Below are 20,964 nucleotides of genomic sequence, written 5' to 3'. Positions count from 1 at the left end.
ATATATATATATATATATATATATATATATTGTTTTTGGTGTCTCAAAGTAAATATCTGGTAAATTTGGACAAAATAATGTTTTTAAGCATTTTATTCTTATTTCAAAAGCAAACAGTCACTTAATTTTAGACAAATAAGCCAATGGACTAAACAGGAAGTTGATAGCTGATTTAAAGAGATCACGACTGATGTCACTAAACAGCAAAGGCACTATTACAGTATATTGGAGCAGTTTGGCCTTTTGTCTTGGGTTAAAACGTCTCGAACTTTGATTCTAACTCTCATAATAAGCATGATTATGATCAATAATTTATAAAAGAGATGATAAACAACAAAGCAGTGTGTCAAAGAAGGTAAACAAATGATGTGAACTAATAGTGCCTAATAGTTCATTTTGTGTAAAATTATGAGAACGTCATTCAACTAAAATCCCAAAATACAAAAAGTCTCCATTTCATTCACATCAAGCTGTGCAACCGCAAGTTAAAGTGTCCTGGGTTACTAATCAAGAACACAATCACTGTGATCACAGAGAGTGCAGGCATTAAGGTTTTAGTTAAAGTAAATTCTCTTAGTTAAAGTACAGTATTTGTATCTAAAGTGTTTTGGTGTACTGCTAGTACAGCCTGACCAACAGGAGGGCTCCACATCATGAATAATTAAATTATTTGTGCCTCGTGCGTCCTGTGGTGTCTTTTTTCAGTGGGCTGTTGACAGCCTCCCTACCAACAGGACTGAGACTCACTATGTGTCTAAATGCAGGAAAACTGCAGTGTGAAAGACAATTATGCAACTTACACATGAAGTGCTACTCTATTCTGAGCTTGGGGAGCTAAAACAAGGTTGAAACAGTTTCACTGTTCAGTCTCGCAATAGTGATTCCATCAGTGATATCCACTGATGAGGTACCTGTGAGTATTGTGTCTACACACTAATAACTGTTGTCTGTGTGAGCAGTGGTTAATCTCGGATATCCCGTTGGCCCAAAAAACCTGGAGTCATCCAATGAGAAAGTGCTTAAAGAGTCTCTATTGAGAGTCTGTTTGAAATGGCCATCGATTTCTTTAGTTCTCCTGTTTCCATCTGCATTTCTACTACCATCCGACTGTTTGGGATGTAAGTCTACACTTGCTATGTCATCTTGGCTCCCATTTTCAGATTTATTGACGACTGTGTGGTCAGTAATAACTGTGATTGTTGGACTCTGTGGCTCAATATACTCTGACTGAGGTACATGCTCAGATTTCAAATTATGTTCCGAACCCTCCCTGGTCTCTGCTTCTTCCTTGGTTTGGGAAATAGAGGACAAATATGTGATTTCATCTTGCTTATTTTGTTCTGACCCTTCGAAATTTCTAGGAAGATCTTGTTTGGTTTCCGAGGGGTCTCCATCTTGAATGTTGTCTGTCGTATCTGCTGATGGTACCAGGTTTACAACATCATTTGTCGAAGCAGCTTCTTGTACGACCATCTCTTTTTGATTTGTGTCATCATCATTACTCTGTCTAGACCATGTGGTTACTAAAGAACCTCTTATATTACCACCCTCCTTGACCACGTCATCTTTGGTTGGGCCATGTATACTGTCTATGGAGTGATTGCTATGAGCATCTGCTTCTAAAACTTCATCTTTGAAGCTTTCAACAAGAGTTTCAGGCTCTTTGTTCTCATTGAGTTTGTTCCTTGGTGGAGTTTTAATTTCATCTCCACTCTTGAATGTTTCATCTAGGCTCCCAAAATCAGTACTTGGTGCTGTATCTGTAGCATCTAATACTTCATCCTTTAACCTATTCTCGGTTTCGTCTAAGATATGCCCCTCTTTTATTTCATCAAGTGGCTCGGTGAATGTCTCAAAGTACCTAGATGCTTGGTGTATGTTAATCCAGTTACTCACAAGGTCTACCCCATCTTCGTTAGCTAAAGCTGCTGGACGAATGGCTGTATATTCTGAATTCATGCTCAGAATTGGATCCTTCTCTTCTTTTTTGAGTGCCAACACTTTCTCCACAGGCTGTGATTCCACCGAATGGGAAATGGATGAGCCTCCCTCTTCTTCATTGCGAGAGTTCCTTTCCTTCTTCAAAGGTTCCTCTGCTTCGCTGTCCTTTCCTTCTGGAGCATCTCTACTTCTTGGTTCATTGTTGGTGCCTTTCGGTTCTGACTCTATATCATTTGGTTCCTCTGCAGTGACTTCAGTTTCTTCTGTGACAATAATCTCACTTTCTGTATCCTTATTGGCCACCTCCAGAGTGTCGTGCGAGTTTAATGTTTCCTCAGGGGCTAGATTTTCAATTAATGTTGTTGCAGAGATTTCAGATTCTTTATCAGCCTCTTCTGCCATAGATTTATCATCCACTTTGTCTGATTTTTGTTCAGCACTCAACTGAGAGTCTCTCTCTGAAGGAACAACTTCAACATTAGTTATATATTTGTTTTCTATCTCCTGCTCTTTGTCATCATCATTTTCCTCCTCTGGTACTTCTTTATCAGTCTCTGGCTCTGATTTGAGGGTTTCCTTATCATGGAGATGTTCCTCCACCTTCTCAACCTCCCCGTGACTCCCATTCCTTAGTTCTCCATTTTCAGCATCTATGTTTCTTGACAGTAGGTCATTATTCACCTCAGCAGCAAGAGGTTCACCCTCCTCCTCTTTAATAATAGGCTCCATGTCATCTTTTGTAGCGCTGCTGGAACCCATTTCCTTTTGTTCTTCCTGTGAAACAGTTTCCTCATTTTGGTCCTCAGTCAAGTCGTCTTCTGGTTTCTGTGCTACATTTTTGCCTGAAATGGCCTCCTCATCTCCCTCCTTCTCCTTTGTATTCTCACTAATCTTATTCGTATCTGCCAACTCTTTCACTGCTTCATCTTCCTCACATTTCAAGTCTTCAACCAAACTTTCACCTGTTTTGAACTCATTTTTGTGCTCCCTGTCTTCTGCCTCATTCTCTGCACAGCTGTCATCTACTTCCTCTACCATCTCATTCCGTTTTTCATTCTCAACCTCAGCCTCTTTTTCCTCTTCCTTGTTCCCTTCTTCTGTCTCCTTGTCTTTTGCTTTGCCAGTTTCTTCTACAATCTCATCCTTATCGTTCTGTTTGTTCTCTTGGACTTTTTCTTCAGGCACTATCCTATGGTTGTCACTAACCTGTTCTATTTCTTTCTGTTGATCATTCTCACCATCTTCCTCTCTCTCTGCATCACCCTGTTTTTCTGTGTCCTTTACCTTCAAATCTTCCTCACCCTCTAACTCGTATTCTGTATGTCCAGAGTCACCAAATGGTCCTCCATCTTCTCTTTCTTCCTGTCCAACATTCACACCATCCTCTTCTCTCTCTGCACTGTCCTCTTTTTCTTCATCTTCTACTTTTGAATCATCACAACCCTCTAACTTATTTTCTTTTTTGCCAGCTTGAATCTCTCCATCCATTTCTTTTCCTGCCTCCTCTGTTCCTGGATCTTCATTTCGAACCTCAATATCTAGATTTTCTACAACTTCATCCATTTCCACCTTGTTTTCCTCCACTTTCTCTACCCCATCCTTTGTCTTATCGTCCTCTTGATTAGATTTCACTCCATCCTCCTTACTAACCAACTCCCCATCATCCACCCTGCCATCTGTTTCCTGGACCTTTTCCCCAGATGACCTATCATCACCAGTCTCATCTGCTTGGTCTCTTTCATCTCTGTCTGGCTGTCCATCTCCCCCCAACTCTATGTTCTGATCTACGTCATCAGCGTCTTCCTGTCTCTCAGTTTCACCTGCACCTGTTGCTGTATCATTCTCAGTATGAGATACCAAACCCTCTTTCTCAATTGCAGACTCTTTATCTGTCTCTGGAACCTCATTCCCCATCACTGTTGTGTTTTCATTGCCTTGATTTCTGGAGTCCAGTGTTTCAGCAAGTGTCTCTGGTTCTTTTGATTTGGGTATGTCTTCATCTTTAGACTCTGTATTGACCTCATGTATGCCCTGGTTAGCACACTCACTTTCAATCTGTACTTCCTCTTTGTCATCTTGTGTTTCAACCTCATTTGTCTTCTCACTTTGTTCTTCCTCCTTTTCCTCCACGTCTAAACTTGCTGTCACCTCCTGATTCTTCTCAATTTCTTTGTGGGCAGAAGTCTGCTGTGTGTTTGTTTCCTCTGCAGGCTGCCCTGCCTCGACATCACCATGGGCAGTTACCTCACATGCAGTCTCCTGTGTGTTGACTTCAGTTTCCTCTGGAATATCTTCCTTCGTGTTTAAAGGTTGCAGTGAACTGAAACCAACTGCACTCTCAGTTTCAGCTCCTTTAAAAGTGAGCATTTACAATCATTACAATCATTTCAAACCATTTTAGACTTATAATTTTTCACAAACACAAAAGCTAAAACTGTAATTGTTTAAGCTATACAGAAATGTATTTTCTTTTTATATGAAATATGAAATATGCATATCTACTAGTTCCTTTTGAAAGAAATGAAAGTAATTTGTTACTGGACTTTATCTCTTATTTGCCAATTGTAGAACCTGTAGGCTGCCCAATTAAAACTGCTAACCTTGGCTGTCTTGCTGTGTCTTCACCGAGGCACCTTCGTCCTCTTCTGTGCTTGTATCACTAAGTTCTGGCTCTGAACTAAATTGAGATTCCTTCAAAATCGCTTCAGCCAACTTCTCCTGCATTGAGTTGGCTACGTATAGCCATGGGGAATGAGACAGACATATGAAGTCCATGGCAAAATGTTAATTGCTAAAAGGTTGGGTTTATAAGTAACATTTGAAGGTGAATAATAGTCAATGATAATTATCAGTACAATCTTTGTAACAGAATTTGCATCTTTAGAAATAAAATGGAGAAGTAATGAAACACAAAAATAATAGTGTAAATCAAAATTTTTTACAAAGGTTTATTATTACCACAAACAGAGCATACAATATAATTGGGAGCACAGCATGCAGAGGACAATTACTTTAATGCTTTCATGCAGGACAGGTGCACAAAAATATCCATGACCATCTCTGATGGGAATAAACATGGAAAATATGGAATTTAAACAAAATCTTAACAATATCCTTAATTGTAACAATTAGGACAAATACTGTTATTATGTACAGTAGAAAACACATACAAAATGGTTACATGCACTTTTTGAATGGTTCAAGCACAACAAAATGAGAAATGAACAGCTTCACACAGATGAAAAAACAAAGAAGACTGCTCTGTATTTTCAGCCATTAAATATGTAAATCCACACATCTGCCAAAAAGTGATGCATGCTTTAGTACTGTATACAGATATGCGGTTGTTTTGCAGCAACTTATCATTACATATTTAAAGTCCAAACCTGCTTGAAAGATTGTAAAAGTCAAGAAATATTGGTATATACAGAGCAGTATGCATATGACAAAACAAACAATATGCAATTAAAAACACTTCAAAACACATTTGATTTCCATATATACCAAACACAAACAAAATAAACCCCAAAACCATTCAATAAAAAGAAGTTTTCAAGGCCACACAAAGAGTTAAAAATACTGGGCTCTCAGGGGCCTTGAGAATTACATTGAAATATGTTTAAAGTGTGTTTGGCTTTTAACACAATCAGAACTGGAATAATTAGTGGTGACACATTGTTGCAATAAACCATTTCATCATAATTAAGCATAAATCTAAACTATTTTTCCTCATGGGAGGAGGTAATTAAATGAACTATTTCATTGAGTCTTATGTTTGGAGAAGATGCTAATTGACTAATTAACATTCTGATGTTGAAAAAGCCAGTAAAAACAGAGATAAACACAAAAGGTCCAATCAAAACAAGCATACAGCACATAAGACTAGTTTCCATGCAGATGCTCACCTCTCTCCGGTTTGGTCTCTTGTGGCATATCTTCAGATCTGGCTTCCTCCCCAGCCTCCTCTCCTTCAGTTCCCTTTTTCTTCTCTATATCTTCTGACATTTCCAGGTCGGTCTTCTCTGTGCCATCCCCTAGACCATCCTGTGTCCCAGAGTCTTCTTCTGCAGCTTGAGGCAGTGTAACAAAGCTGGACTCTGTGACGTCTGTCTCCTCCCTTTTGGTCTCAGCTCTTGTCTGTGCAGTGGTGAGGTCTTCCTCTGGTTCAGCGTGTAAGTGCTCCTCTTGAACATTAGCAGATGTGACTTCTTCATTCTCCTCTTCTATTTCTCTCTCGCTGTTTTCATTGTCATTGCTAGATAAGCTGGACGTTTGACCAGATGAGACAGATGATGACTTTTTGACCTCTGAAGGAACAAAACAAGTATTCAGATATATGTCAAGTTGTATAAAGTATAAAATGTGGAATCTTCTATATAAAGGACCATAAGCTGTCATCGTGTCAACTGCTGACAAATATTGTTTTTTTAAAATTGTGTGACTGACCATGAATGAAGTAATACTAACTAGATATATTTGCATCCTCAGCTTCACTGTCGGAATCACTGTGCTTTTTATTTACGTCATTTTCATTTTCATCCTTGGCCTCACTTTCTTTTTTTCCATCACTGGCAGCAGAAGATGGCTTTTCCTCCACTTCATCACCATCTTCAACTGGCCCTTCATCATCTGCCTCGAAGTCTTCCTCATACTCTGTATAAGAGTTCTGCATTAGTATGGTCTGAGCAATAAACTTTATAAGATATAAGATACATTATGTACATCTGGAGCAACACATGTAATTTATGTTCAACTACATATGCATTGAATCACCAAGTACATGTTACTTGTTACTTTTTTATTATTATTATTATTTGATTTGATTTGATTTATTTGACAAGTTTTACTTACAAACAAATTGTACAACAATGATATACTGTCACATACATCCCATACAATTCACAAAAACTGTCAAGGATAAAAACAAACACAATAAAGCCAAAAGCTTATTTCCATTGTGGTCCTCGGTGTAATTTAAAAAGGTGGATTCATGTACATAGGTGAGAATGCAAAATACCCTATTTACAACGTACTAAAACTACAATTAATTTTCAATCGACACTTAAAATACAGACAAGCCAGAGTTTAACAGTTCACTCATTTACAATCAAACCTTCGGAAACTAAATAAACATCTTCTAACCTCTATTTTAAAACTTCTCACATTTTGTTATACTCTTCAAAGACTCAAAGGTAGTTTATTCCACACAACTGCACTAGAGTATAAAAAGGTATTTTTCCCCATCAAACTTTTATATATGTTATACTTTTATAAATGTTATATATCATATCATATTCATATCATATTATATAAAAATATTATAATCACTACCCCTTGTACCATAGGTATGCCATTCTTTTACCATGTCAAAGTAGTTATCTAGATAACTTGGCACCAAATGATTTTAAGATTTTATGGGTAATACCCAATTTTAAGAAATTCACTCTTTCCTCTACTGTCAAAAAACCATTATCTATAAAATGCTTACTACTTAAATGAGTATGGGGATGCATTTTTATTATTACTCTTAACATTTTATTTTGAGCTTTCTGAAGTCTATCTTTTGTTCTTTGAGAAATGCTACTAAACCAGAATACTGGTTCCTAGCTAAAAATTTAATTCTGTTACAGATTTTTTTAAGAGCATTACCTGCCATAACTTCCCCTGTTAAATTATTATCTAAATGACATCCTAAATAGTTTACAACATTTTTTGATTAAATTAAAGTATCTCCAAACCTAACATGAAAATCAGCTTCTTTCTTTAACTTGCCTCTGGAGGCAAATAAAATGGCCTCAGTTTTTCCTAGGTGTAAGGAAAGTTTGTTATCCAAAAACCAACTGGACACCCTTTGTAATTCTAAACTAATTTTATCCTCAATGACACCTTTACTCTCATGAGATACAAAAATTGCTGCATCATCTGCATATAAAAAAAAAGATCTTCAGAACATGCTACTTTTAAATCATTAATACATATATAAGGAAAAATAAAGGACCTAATATGCTCCTTGTGGCACTCCACAGGTAAAAGGAAATGAGCTAGAAAGTTTACCATTAATATCCACTCTTTGACTTCTATTTTTAAAATAGGACTGAGTCCACCCAATTGCTTTATCATTAAAACCTATTGCTTTTAATTTATACAACAGAATGGCATGTCCACAGTATCAAAGGCCTTCTGAAGATCTAGCATAACCATCCCACATAATTTACCCTTATCAACCCCTTTTCTAATCATATCCGTCAAATACATTAAACAAGTCTCAGTAGAATGTAACGGTCTAAATCCCAATTGTAACTCATAAAAAATATTATGACTACCAATATCATTTTCTATTTGATCATAAATTATTCTTTCCATTACTTTTGATATCATACATAATACAGATACTGGTAACCAAGTATCTTTTTAATAATTAAAAATATCTAGATTACAACCTTTTTTAAAAAGTGGAATAACTCTAGCACTTTTTAGCTCGTATGGAATTTTCCTGTTCTATCGACAGATTTATTATTTACTTGTTACTTTGTTGTTGTGCTACATCAGACAGCCCTGCAGGTGCAGCAATTAAAGATAATTGTTTTGATATCAGGAAAATCTAAAAGTCTGTACCGTCTTTGGACTTCTTTTGTCCTGCTGTTTCTCCATTGGGCTCTGTCTCCATTTCCTGAGGTGCATCAGGTTCCACATTCAAATGTGTGTCTACGGCCTCATCTTCATCTGAAGCCTCCTTAGCATCAGAGGATTTAGAGGTGAGCAGCTCCTCTTTAACTCTTTTTGGAGGAGGGGTGGGTTTTTTGTCCAAACCCATGGCAATAATACACCTGAAGTATTACATCACACAAAACCATAATGCACCTTGATAAGTGATAAGCAATACTGGTTTTTCAATATACACTCACTGAGCACTTTATTAGGAACACCTTTACACCTACATATTCATGTGATTGTCTAATGAGCCAATCATGTGGCAGAAGTGCAATGTATGAAATCAAGCAGATATGGGTCAGGAGCTTCAGTTAGTGTTCACTGCAGATGGAAACGCCTTGTTGATGAGAGAGGTCAATGGAGAATGGCCAGACTGGTTCGAGCTGACAGAAAGGCTACAGTAACTCAAATAACCACTCTGTACAACTGTAGTGAACAGAATAGCATCTCAGAATGCAAAACATATCAAATCGTGAAGCGGATGGGCCACAACAGCAGAAGACCACATCTGGCACTTTATTAGGACCATAGTGTTCCTAATAAATTGCTAAGTGTGTCTGTGTGTGTGTGTGTGTGTGTGTGTGTGTGTGTGTGTGTGTGTGTGTGATTTAGGCTAATACAATTTAATTAGGGTAAATACAGGCAAAGTGGGACACTTTCTAATAATTTTGTCTTTTACATTGATTTAAAATATGATGCCAAATGGCTCAGCCCCTCATACAATAAAATTTTAAATGATAGCTAAAGATCTCCACTACTATATGCAGAAAAAAAGGAAGAAATATTAAATACAAAAACTGTTAAACTTTACCAGTTTTACCACTTTACCTGTATTTACTGTATAGCAAATGAGATGTACACAAACTGTATATGCTGAGAGTAGACAAACACGAATTCCAGTAAGATATTTGAAAACATAATATAATTTGACAGGGCTATTGGCATATTTTCTTTTGTTATGTAAGCATTATTGTGAAAAACATTACAGTATATATTATATATACTGTATATAATTTTATATTATACATATACTTATAATAAAATATTATATATATATATAACATATACAGTGCATTCATAAAGTATTCAGACCCCTTCATTTTTTTTCACATTTTGTTATGTTGCAGCCTTATGCTAAAATGCTTTAAAAATTATTTATTTTTTTCATCAATCTACACTCCATACCCCATAATGACAAAGCAAAAACAACATTTTGCAAATGTATTAAAAAGAAAAAAGTGAAATATCGCATTGACATAAGTATTAAGACCCTTAACTCAGTACTTAGTTGAAGCACCTTTGGCAGCAATTACAGTCTTTTTGGGTATGATGCGACAAGTTTTGCAAACCTGGATTTGGGGATTTTCTGCTTTTCTTCTCTGCAGATCCTCTCAAGCTCTGTCAGGTTGGATGGGGGCCATCGGTGGACAGCCATTTACAGGTCTCTCCAGAGATGTTCGACTGGGTTCAAGTCAGGGCTCTGGCTGGGCCACTCAAGGACATTCACATAGTTGTCCCTAAGCCGCTGTTGCATCGTCTTGGCCGTGTGCTTAGGTGAACCTTAGGCACAGTCTGAGGTCCTGAGTACTCTGGACCAGGTTTTCATTACGGATATCTCTATATTTTGCTGCGTTCAGCTTTCCTTCAACCCTGACCAGACCTCCCTGCCACTGAAAAACACCCCCACAGCATGATGCTACCACCACCATGCTTCACGTTGGGATGGTATTGCGCAGGTGATGAGCGGTGCCTGGTTTCCTCCAGACATGACGCTTGGAATTGAGGCCAAACAGTTCAATCTTCATTTCATCAGACCAGAGAATCTTGTTTCTCACAGTCTGAGAGTCCTTTAGGTGCTTTTTTGCTAATCCAAGCGAGCTTTCATGTTTCTTGCACTGAGCAGAGGCTTCCGTCTGGCCACTCTGCTATAAAGCTCAGATCGGTGGAGTGTTGCAGTGATGGTTGTCCTTCTGCAAGTGTGACTCTTGGAAACCTTCAATGCAGCTGAAATTTTTTTGTAGCCTTACCCAGATCTGTGCCTCGACACAATCCATGTCTCTGAGCTCTGCAGGCAGTTGCTTTGTCCTCATGGCTTGGTTTTTGCTCTGATATGCATTTTCAGCTGTGAGAGCTTATATAGACAGTTGTGTCTATATGGACAAATCATGTCCAATCAATTGAATTTTCCACAGGTGGACTCCAGTCAAAGTGTAGAAACATCTCAAAGAAATAAAAAAAAGGTGATCCAGAGAAATGGGATGCATCTGAGCTAAATTTCAAGTGTCATAGCAAAGGGTCTGAAAACTTATGTCAGTGGGATATTAAATTTTTTTCTTTTTAAAAGTCATCAAAAATCTGGGTTTTTCTTTGTCATTATGGGGTATGGAGTGTAGATTGATGTGAAAAAAAAACAATAATTTAAAACATTTTAGCATAAGACTGCAACATAACAAAATGTGAAATAAATTAAGGGGTCTGAATACTTTCTGATCTTCATTTTTTTCACATTTTGTTATGTTGCAGCCTTATGCTATATATATATATATTAAATTAAAATGGCATTATTGAAATGGAATATCATTACTTGTAGCAAGGAGAGGCTCCCTCCACACCACAAAATCCAAAGTGTCCATGTCGGCCCCCGAGTCGAGCACCTTTCCTGTGTTTAAACTCACAGCAAGAGCTGAGCCGATCAACTTGAAGGCCATTCAGAAAGAATGTAAGACTGAAAGGAAATCCTTGGTGACGTCTTGACACAAATTGGAACATTTCTACAAGTGGGAGTATGCAAAGGAATTTATTCAGGCTGGGCAAAATTTTATTTGCTGGAAAGCAATGTTGACTGCGTGTAATTGTAACAAAATTGTATTAAAAGTAAAACAGTAAATAACAAAATAAAGAAAGAGGAGAAATCACATAATATATGCGTAATATATGCTACTATATGCAACATCGCCAGATAAACAAAAGTCCATAGATGATGGTTTCCTTAAAGTAATAATTCACTCACCCTCATGTTGTTCCAAACCCTAAAAGCTTACAAAAAGTATAATAAAAGTAGTCCAACTCATGCATCATATTCCAAGTCTTCTGAAAGCATACGATATGCGTTCATGAGCGTTATGAGAGCGCTAAATTCGTTCACAGTGGTTTGCGTGTTCATGCAAGAAATAGCTTTGATAAGCATTAAAAAATAACGCAAGTTCACGTGTAAACAAGAGTGCCACTGTGAGCAAGCTTCTCTCATGCACTCGTGAACGTGCAATGGATGTTCTCATGAAATTTTCACTAAAACATGACTTACATTTTGGATTATTTCTAACCAAAACCTATTGTATGTCTTTAGAAGCCTTGGAATATCATACATGAATTATTTTTTTGACTATTATTTCACTTTTGGGTCATTTTTTTAAGCTTTAAAGTAATTGATTAACTGACATTGTATTGAAAACATCTACTTTTTTGTTCCGCATAAGAAAGAAAGAAAGAAAGTCATACAGGTTTGGAACGACATAAAGGTGAGTAAGTGATGACAGAATTTTCATTTCTTGGTTAACTATTCCTTTAAGATATGAATTATATACACCAGCACAGGTGTTCAGAAACCTACAATGACACTGACCTCCCTCTTTTAGATTCCCTTTGTAGACACAGAGGTTCTCTCCACCACAATGCTGCTGGAAGACCTTCACCTCATCTCTGAGGTCCATCAGATCATGGGACAGGTGGACACTCTTTCCAAAGTAAATCATTCCTACTAACACTTTACTTTGGGCGGACGTCCTCTGGAGAGTGGATGGCTACAGATAGAGGCATAGCAGAGTTTATGTGAGTATAATTTTATTGAGGGCAACAATGACTATGTTAACCCTAAAGTATCTAAATACTCCAAAAATAAGTTATTTTAGGTAGAAAAACACAGACCTCTGTAGCAGCTGTTGGCGCTGTAGTGGGTCTTAACTTTCGACCCCTCAGTGTACCATTTGCTCTTGGCCCTCTCTCTTTCTTCTTTGTGAGGGGTGGCACAGGGGTCACATAGTTGTTAATGACAGGAAGACGATAGGGCGAGACAGTACTAGAGACGTCTGTCATTGTCAAATGTCTCATGTTGTCTCTGTCCAGCTAAAAAACACAACCCAGGGTGCATAAAGTCAACAAGTTTATTGCCCAGAGGTTGCTTTTTTATAACTTTGGAGTCTTAATTGACTTCTCAGTTATGTTTCATTTAACTATCAACTTTGTCCCTGATGTTTTTTCTTAAATTCCTTAAGAGAAATAAGATTGTTGACATACAGTAAGAATACACAGAGTACAGAGCTGAAGTCTTGGGAGAATTTGATAAGAAATGTTTATAGTTTATATTAGAGCTGTCAGAATTAACACGTTAACACGTGATTAATTAAAAAAGTTCGACGTGTTAATTTTTCTTATAGCGATTAATGCATTTATTTATTGTACAGCATAAACCAGCATAAACACTTGTTGGAAGGGCGGAACCTTTGTAATGTGTCTACCCGGAGTCATTACACTGACGCACACATTTCATAACACACACACAACAGCGCTTCCGTGTCAGTGATAAAATGATGGAGAAAGGACCTCTTTATGATGTACAAAACAAGCCCAGATGGGACAAGTATTTTTCAGCTTATGTAAGGTGAATTTTAATTACCACAGAAGCACGTCAAGTCTTAAATCTAATCAAAACGCAGAATGAGACGTTTTTGTCTGCAAGCCCTTTTCATGTGGAGTTCAAAGCGGCGCTTGACACTGGTGCTGCCGCTGACACCCTGACCCGAATCATGAACGTGGCTTCACAATTGCTGTAGGAAAGCAGACAGCCACAGTCTACAGCAGATTAATATTGTGGAAGATGAGAGTTTAAGAGATTTAATGCCCATTGCAATGAAAATGCAATCTAGTGGCAGATTAGTTCTTTCAATAGTCAAACTCCCATTTAGACTTTGGGAAACGTTTAATGTTACTCAAATTGGTGCTATTTTGGTGCATTTCTGTCTTTATACTGTGGAAGGCTTTGTTTGGAAAATGTTAATAAAGCATTATATTATTACATATAGGTTTTTTCTTCCTGAGATGGTTTTTCTTTTATTTTGACATGAAAATAAGTATATATAGTGTCAAATTTCAGCACTTTTCAAATCTGTGATTAATTGCAATAAAAAATGTTTTTTTAAAAATGCGATTAATCGCGATTACATTTTTTTATTGATTGACAGCACTAGTTTATATTTAAGTCTCTGACTTGATTGTAGACTTTGGTATCCCAGCAAAGCTGAGCACAGTATGAGACACTGTTGAGATCTCTTCTGAAACTGTAGAGGAAACAATCTCTCCATTTTATCTTATTGATGTCTAGGAGAAACAACTGAGATATTAAAATCCCATTTGGATTTTGCTTTATGAGAAACACATCAGGGTCATTCCATACTTCAACAAAGCAGTATGCAAAGTAGTAATATTAGTTGTCTGAGGGTGATTTGTGCTGTCTTTGTGAGTGACATGCGATGAGGGGTTTTGTAAATGAGTGTACTGTAAGTGATAGGACTGCAGGATGGTCTCACCGTATAACTAAGGGGCTGATCGGTGTCGTTGGATGAGTCCCGATCTCGGTGTCTGTATCGAGGGGGGGTTCTCTTCAAAGAGGCCGTGGCACTGTTACTGTTAAGGGGCTTGAGTCGAATGGGCCTCTGCTTGTTCCCTGGAGCTGTACTGGGCCTGGAGGAACACGGCTGTAGGAAAAAGCCAATAACATAACCATCGGATTTGAAATATGCTGATTATAAAAGGCCTAACGTGAATTACACAAGTAGGACATGTTCCTGGTTCAACATCCTTTCTTGGTCATTAAGCAATATTTAGATCAACCAATCAGAACCCTCTGATTTTAAGGCTAGGGTATGGATATGATTGGTTGAGGAATGTTTTTCCAGGAACAACAAAGAATGTTGATCCAGGAACATGTCCTACTTGGGTAAATCATGTTTTGCATTATATAACTGGAGTAATATACAGTAACAGTAACCTTCACTGTATTATTGGTTATAGTATGGAGAATAAGTCTCAAACTCAAAGTATCATTTTTTCTCTTTTCTTTCTAGTTTGTTGGTTTTGATTGGTGTTGTGTTTTCTTGTGTTTGGTTTTTCGTCTTTGGTGTCTTATACTGTTAAATGTATTATTCTGTTTTAATTGCCCATGTGCAGCACATGTACAGTACATTGATTTGGCATGACTGTAAGTTTGTAATGACTAAAAATTATTTTGCAAAATGATATTGGGTTTACTCTTTCACAAAAACCTTCCTTTAAGGCTATTTACGACAGCATTTTCATCCTAACTTTCTGTAAAAGATCCTACTTAGTAGCAAGCACACAAACCCACACACATTAATTTCATTTAAAACACTCTAAAAGCACTGTTGCAACTTCAAAGTATTTTGAGAACAAACTCGATGCATTATAAGACGTCAGTCGTATCATAAGATATTAATTTAAGCAAAAACACAAAATATAAAAAATACCTGCAACCCCAAAACCAAGGTCTCAACACGCTATGTGGGTTTTTGTAGTGTTTTTATAGGCAAGGGAGAGACTACAAGAATTATCAAGATAAATCAAAGCAACAATCAAGGCTCATTTGTCATAAATCTGTTGGAGCAATAACTCTCTAGACACGTACAATGTAAAAATGAGGCAAACAACCACACCATATCACCTCCTATTAAACATGTCAGAGCCTGATGATTAAACAACAGATCCAGATCTACGGTGTTGCTCAACCATTAAGACTACCTGGGTCTACAGAGCAAATGTTAAGAAGTCATAAAATCCATACGGTCATTTGCAAAAGTGGCAGACAATAGATTTATAGCACATCTCTTGAAAGACATAGTCATGCGTTACACAACACTAAAGTGCACATTATTATGGGAGGTATTTACTAATTGTATCTATGGTATGTACACTGAAAGAAAAAGGTGTTAAAAGTTAAATGTTTCATTTTTTGGATGTTAAAAAACTTTCTCCCATCCCAACTTAACATACAGAGACAACTTCAAGTAATCCATTCATTGGCTGATTCCTCTGAAAAGTGTAAACACCGTGGCTCTTTGACACTATCAAAACATTGCTTTGTTTGTTTGAGCATCGCAACCAGTCCAACATAGTAACCAATGGCATCAGTTTTGGGGCGGGGCTGTCTGTTTGTGCAACAAATGGAAATCTGTTTGAAAACAACCATTATTTTTGGTATATAATTGGTTTGGTGATGCTAGTGGTGTAGAAATTGCACATTTCACCTTTAAAAAGCTATTCTAAGCATATGGGTTACTCACAGATTCTGTTGATTCAGAGTTCTCTCCCTCTGGTCCAGAATGCCGTGCGTGTGAGATCTTTGGCCCCGTGGGTGGCCGAGGCGACAGCATTAGCATTGGTTCATCCTCATATCTCTTGGAGCGCTCAACCTAACATAAAATGCAAAAAGTCAAAAGACAAAATTTTACTTTTAACTTAAAGGAATATACCGTGTTCAATACAAGTTAAGTTCAATCGACAGCATTTGTTGCATAATATTGATTACCACAAAAATTTATATTTCAAAAGTTGAAATATGTTACATATTTTAGTATGATAAAATCGCTTACTAACCTTTTCTGTGTAAAGTTACAGCCAATTTTACAACTTTGTTGCCATGACGATGTAATGTCGACAAACCCTTAAACCTTAAAATGACTGTAAAAATGAGAATTTAAGCAACTTTACAGCTCAAATAATATATATGTTTTAAAAGAATAATAATGAATGTTTAATGTTTAATGAATTATAAGCTTTATATGCACATTTCTGCATTTAAATCCTCCAAAAAGTTGTCCCCATTCACTTTCATTGTAAATCACTCACTGTAACTTTGATTTTTGCTATTTTAAAGATGAATGAGCTGAAATTAATTTTTGTTGTAATCAACATTATCCCACAATCGTTTGACCTTAACTTGTATTGAACCAGGAAAATTCCTTTAAAGGGATAGTTCACCCAAAAATGAAAATTCTGTCATCATTTACTCATCCTCATGTTATTCTAAACCTGTACAATTTTCTTTCTTCCGTGCAACACAAAAGGAGATTTTAGACAGAATAATATTTCATTGTATGGGGAAAAAAAAAGAGCAGCATCAACATTCCTCACAATTACTCATCTTAGGTTCCACAAAAGAAAGTCATATAAGTTTGGAACAACATGAGGGTGTGTAAATTATGACAATATTTTCATATTTAGTTGAACTAACTCTTAAATAACACTTCACCTAGGTCAGTTTGAGTCTAAAAAAAAAATAAAAGTTATGTTTAAATGAGACACCTTTATTTTGTGGATTCGTTCCCTCAGTGCAAATTCCTCAAGTTTTCTCTTGATCTCGGTTTGATGAAGGCGCTGAATAAACAGTAAAAAAAGGTGAAATATTTTTTAGAAAATACTTAGAAATATACTCATTTGTGCCAATATATATTGTAAAAAAAAAAAAAAACATTTATACATTTTTCCTTTTATGTAATCAAAATTAAATTATGTGAGCAGGGGTATCTTATATCAGGAAAGGTAGGATAATAGAGCTTCTGATAAAACACCTGTGAATTGTATCATGCTCTCACCTCCATGTCTAGCACCTTGTGGAAGATGGCCTGAGCCAGACACTCTCTCATATGTCTCTGATGCACTCTATGAATCAACTTGTGCTTGTACTCCTTATCTGAAACAATCCGTCCACTCCGGGTGATCTGAAGTACAAACACCTGCATTTACTGACTGATGCAAAATGACTTTCCTTTCATCTTTTGTATCAGGTTAGGTAAATTTGGAAATGTGATTAACTAAAGTGATCACTATGAGAATGTTAATTGCAATTTTACGTAATATGGCAGATCAGTGTAGTTTAGTTTGTAAAGGGGAACAAAAACTTCTCAAAATGACCAAAACTCAAATCTAGGTTAACCCTCCTACTGTCTTAGTGTCATTTTTGACCCGGGACAGGTAAAGAATATGTTATAAATACAGCATCGTTTTTGGTACTGGAATCAAACATTGTGACTTTGTCAAGACCATCAAAACAAACTAAATAAAAAGAAAATGTATTTTTGTATATAATTGTTTAAGAGATGTAACAATTTAAAACAAAGTGTACCTTCTATTGTCTAAACAGGTCAATTTTGACCTGTATAGGAAGAACCAGTTGTGACCTTTTACCTTCTGACTTTTTGGATGTTATACAGCTTTAAATAAATTTTTTGTACATCTATGAATCAAATTTGACCTAAAAATATTTCAAATGTTCTCAAGTATAGCCCCTAGCCCCATACTGTTCTCTAGTTTCCCCACCTGCTCCACTGGGTACTGCATAATTCCCACAAATTGCATACTTTTCTTCACTTATTATTTATTATATTTTCATTTCATTTGAAGTGTAATTGGAATTTTTTTATATTTTTGGTTACATTTTTTCGTGTTTCAATAAATGAATTCAATTTTTCTAAATTAAAATCGACCGGTAGAAGTGAAGTGCGTGTCGATACAACCACTGTTTATACTAGCCATGATTTGTGTGTCAGTAGATGAAAGTGATTCATAATTACTTCATTTAATGGCGCGTCCATCCAAATTCTGATGAGAATCACATTTTCCATGCATATAAAAGGAGCATGTCGCTGTCATAGAAATATGCCTGACATTCATCAAGGATGCAGTTATTGGACAGAAAAACATAATTTTCAGTTCTTCTAATTCATTATGCATATAGTCCATTTACACTACAAACTTCCTATTAATGTGCTGTGTTTGTTTCAATTGTTGGTGCTTGAGGGAATGGACTATATAATAGGATGCAGACATTTAATAACCGGAGAAGAACCTCAGAATTAAATGGCACTTGGTCCAGCCTTTTGCGCGTTGCGCAGGCAATTTCACCAAACCCACTTGCACCTAGACTTAGCGCATGCTTGCACAAAAATATAAAAACTTCATGGCCATGCCCATTGACTTTGCACTTATGACTTAAGGCAATGCCTTGCGCATAATGCTTGTGCTCTTAAAATAGGACCCTAGATGGCAGAATTATGTATTATGGCACCTTTCTAAACCCCTGTAACACTGCAACAAATTGTTTGACATTAGTGGGAAGAATTGGATTTGTTCCAATGGATGTGAAAAGTAGGCCCATTTTGACTGCTGTAAAAGGCAATAGATTTATTTGTGAAATAGACATGTACTAAAATGTTTACTCTAAAATGTACACAGTTGATTTTCTACGCACAGAATAAATCCAGAATTTTTGTAATATAGTTAAGATATTATAAAATGCCAAAAGTGACTGGAATAAACATAAATTGAGACATCCTTTGCTAATGTTTTCCAAGTTTTAAAACTTTTCTTTTTTTAAAATAATAATAATTAAAAAAAAAAACTCTTTACAAAATATTATGTTACTCTATTAATATTCAGAATATAGCATTTTTTCCCTCTATCATTATACACTTTGAAACCACAGTATAACAGATTTTCGTTAAGGGGGTCTTTAGTGCCGTTGTACACTAATCAAGAATTTAAGCATTTTGAATGGTTTTCAGTACGGGTCAAAATGACCCGAAGGATAAAAGAAAGGTGCAGTTTCTTAAGACAATAGGAGCATTAAAACCAATTACATTCTTTCTTTCATAGAATACATACACAGAGCATATTTGTATAGCTTTACTTGCTTTAGCCTAAATCTACACATACCAGTCCAACTTTCTGAAGATGTCTTCGTATTCTTGCATTGTTGAAGTATCCAGTCAGATGTTTGTCTGTTAAACTGTTGTAAGCTGCAAGAAGACTGAAGAGGGACATCATTTGATTAACACAGTATGCCTGAGCTTTGATAATGTTGATACTTTTCTGTACAATTCAGAAACTGAATGAAGCCAATCTGTCAGTATCTGCAATCCCAGTAGTCACGGGACAGCAACCTGGGGAATTAAAACCTTCAAAGGCATTAAGGAGTTGTGATGTAAGGACGAGCCTGACCAGGCTGATGGAATGATTCACTGATCCTAGGGGCCACCAGTGCCAAGGATTTCAGCTTGAGGTGAGCACTCTACATCTGTGTCAAGTGTAGTCCTGGAAATGCTGGACTGTTTGTCTGCCTGGCTTTTTCCGATACAGATTTGATTTCCCCTGGCGTTTGTAAAGAAGACAACAGAACCTGCACACCAAACCTCAGGCCAAGTAGATACCATTACCAGTGTCTGGTTTCTATTGGAATTGAGTGTGGATGGATAGCACACTTAACCAGTGGACCACCTCTGAATTCTTGTCTCGCATTGTTCATTATTAAAAAAAAAACATGATTTCTTGTTTTTCTTGTCTCTTTATGTCTGTCTAAACAAAACATATGGAATAAAACAAATACACATAATTCACATTTTGGCTAAATTATTAATTTAGACATGGCTTTAATATGACAACTGGCTATTTGAGGTATGTTCAACAAATAAGCAACATTTACTTAAGTGAAGTTTGGATAATATTGTCTGTCCATTAGAGACAGGGCTGATACCTTGCTGTTGTTTCATCTCCACAGTAACAAGGCGATATAATGCTATGCTATGAAAATTATTCTGAAAAATAATCATTATGCATTACTTGCACACGTCATGCACACGTCTTATATAACTGGCTGTCTACTACAGGACACTTGTTACGATGTTCTAGTAACATTCTGTATTAAAACATTTCAGTAAACATTGCAACATGGTCTGGCTGAGTTACTCACCCTGGGTTGAGTTGACTCATTTTGTCGGTGCGCAGTTATCTTTGTTATGACTCGAGCAACCAGGCAATGATAAGAGAGCTTTCTTTAAACTACTGTGCATTAAAACTGTGTGCATCTGCCTGCCTGCCTGCCTGTCTCTGAATACTCAACACCTTTCCTTGTGCGGAACTGATGACAGCCAGCGTTGCTATGGAGAATCACGTGATGATGCCCATAGTCTCCACATTCATTTAATCGGACTATAGGCTTATTAAAACTAGTAAATGTACTTAATAAAATCATAATATACGTTCATATTGGTCAGTCTAATGGTCAAAGCACGAGGTAGTATTTCCATAATATATAGAATAGCCAATTAGCCTGCAAGGCTTATAACATAATAACAGAAGAAAATGATATGTAATTTAAATACAACTTTATTCTAATGTTGCATTCTTTGTGTACGATTCACTACATCAAAGTGACAACAAAAATGTAAGTCACGGAGAATTACCTAA

At 36.6% G+C, this 20,964-nt stretch overlaps 1 protein-coding gene across 1 annotated transcript; it reads right to left on the bottom strand.

Annotated features, from left to right (window-relative positions):
- Positions 1–131: 131 nt before the first annotated feature.
- Positions 132–20,597, bottom strand: LOC127415366 (glutamate-rich protein 3-like). Its single transcript, XM_051654092.1, has 14 exons — positions 20,468–20,597; positions 19,435–19,528; positions 17,316–17,441; positions 17,026–17,097; positions 16,005–16,133; positions 14,235–14,402; positions 12,577–12,774; positions 12,275–12,452; positions 11,237–11,423; positions 8,557–8,768; positions 6,409–6,594; positions 5,847–6,248; positions 4,542–4,673; positions 132–4,292 (listed from the first exon to the last, which is right to left on the bottom strand). Exons 1-14 carry the CDS (start codon positions 20,485–20,487, stop codon positions 934–936), a joined length of 5,463 nt encoding a protein of 1,820 aa, XP_051510052.1. The 5' UTR covers positions 20,488–20,597; the 3' UTR covers positions 132–933.
- Between the last annotated feature and the right edge of the window lie 367 nt (positions 20,598–20,964).

Source organism: Myxocyprinus asiaticus, chromosome 24 (genome assembly GCF_019703515.2).
Source record: "Myxocyprinus asiaticus isolate MX2 ecotype Aquarium Trade chromosome 24, UBuf_Myxa_2, whole genome shotgun sequence".
Taxonomy (NCBI): Eukaryota; Metazoa; Chordata; class Actinopteri; order Cypriniformes; family Catostomidae; genus Myxocyprinus; species Myxocyprinus asiaticus.
Note: the sequence above shows the minus strand (reverse complement) of the source record. Positions and strands in the feature narration are given on the sequence as shown.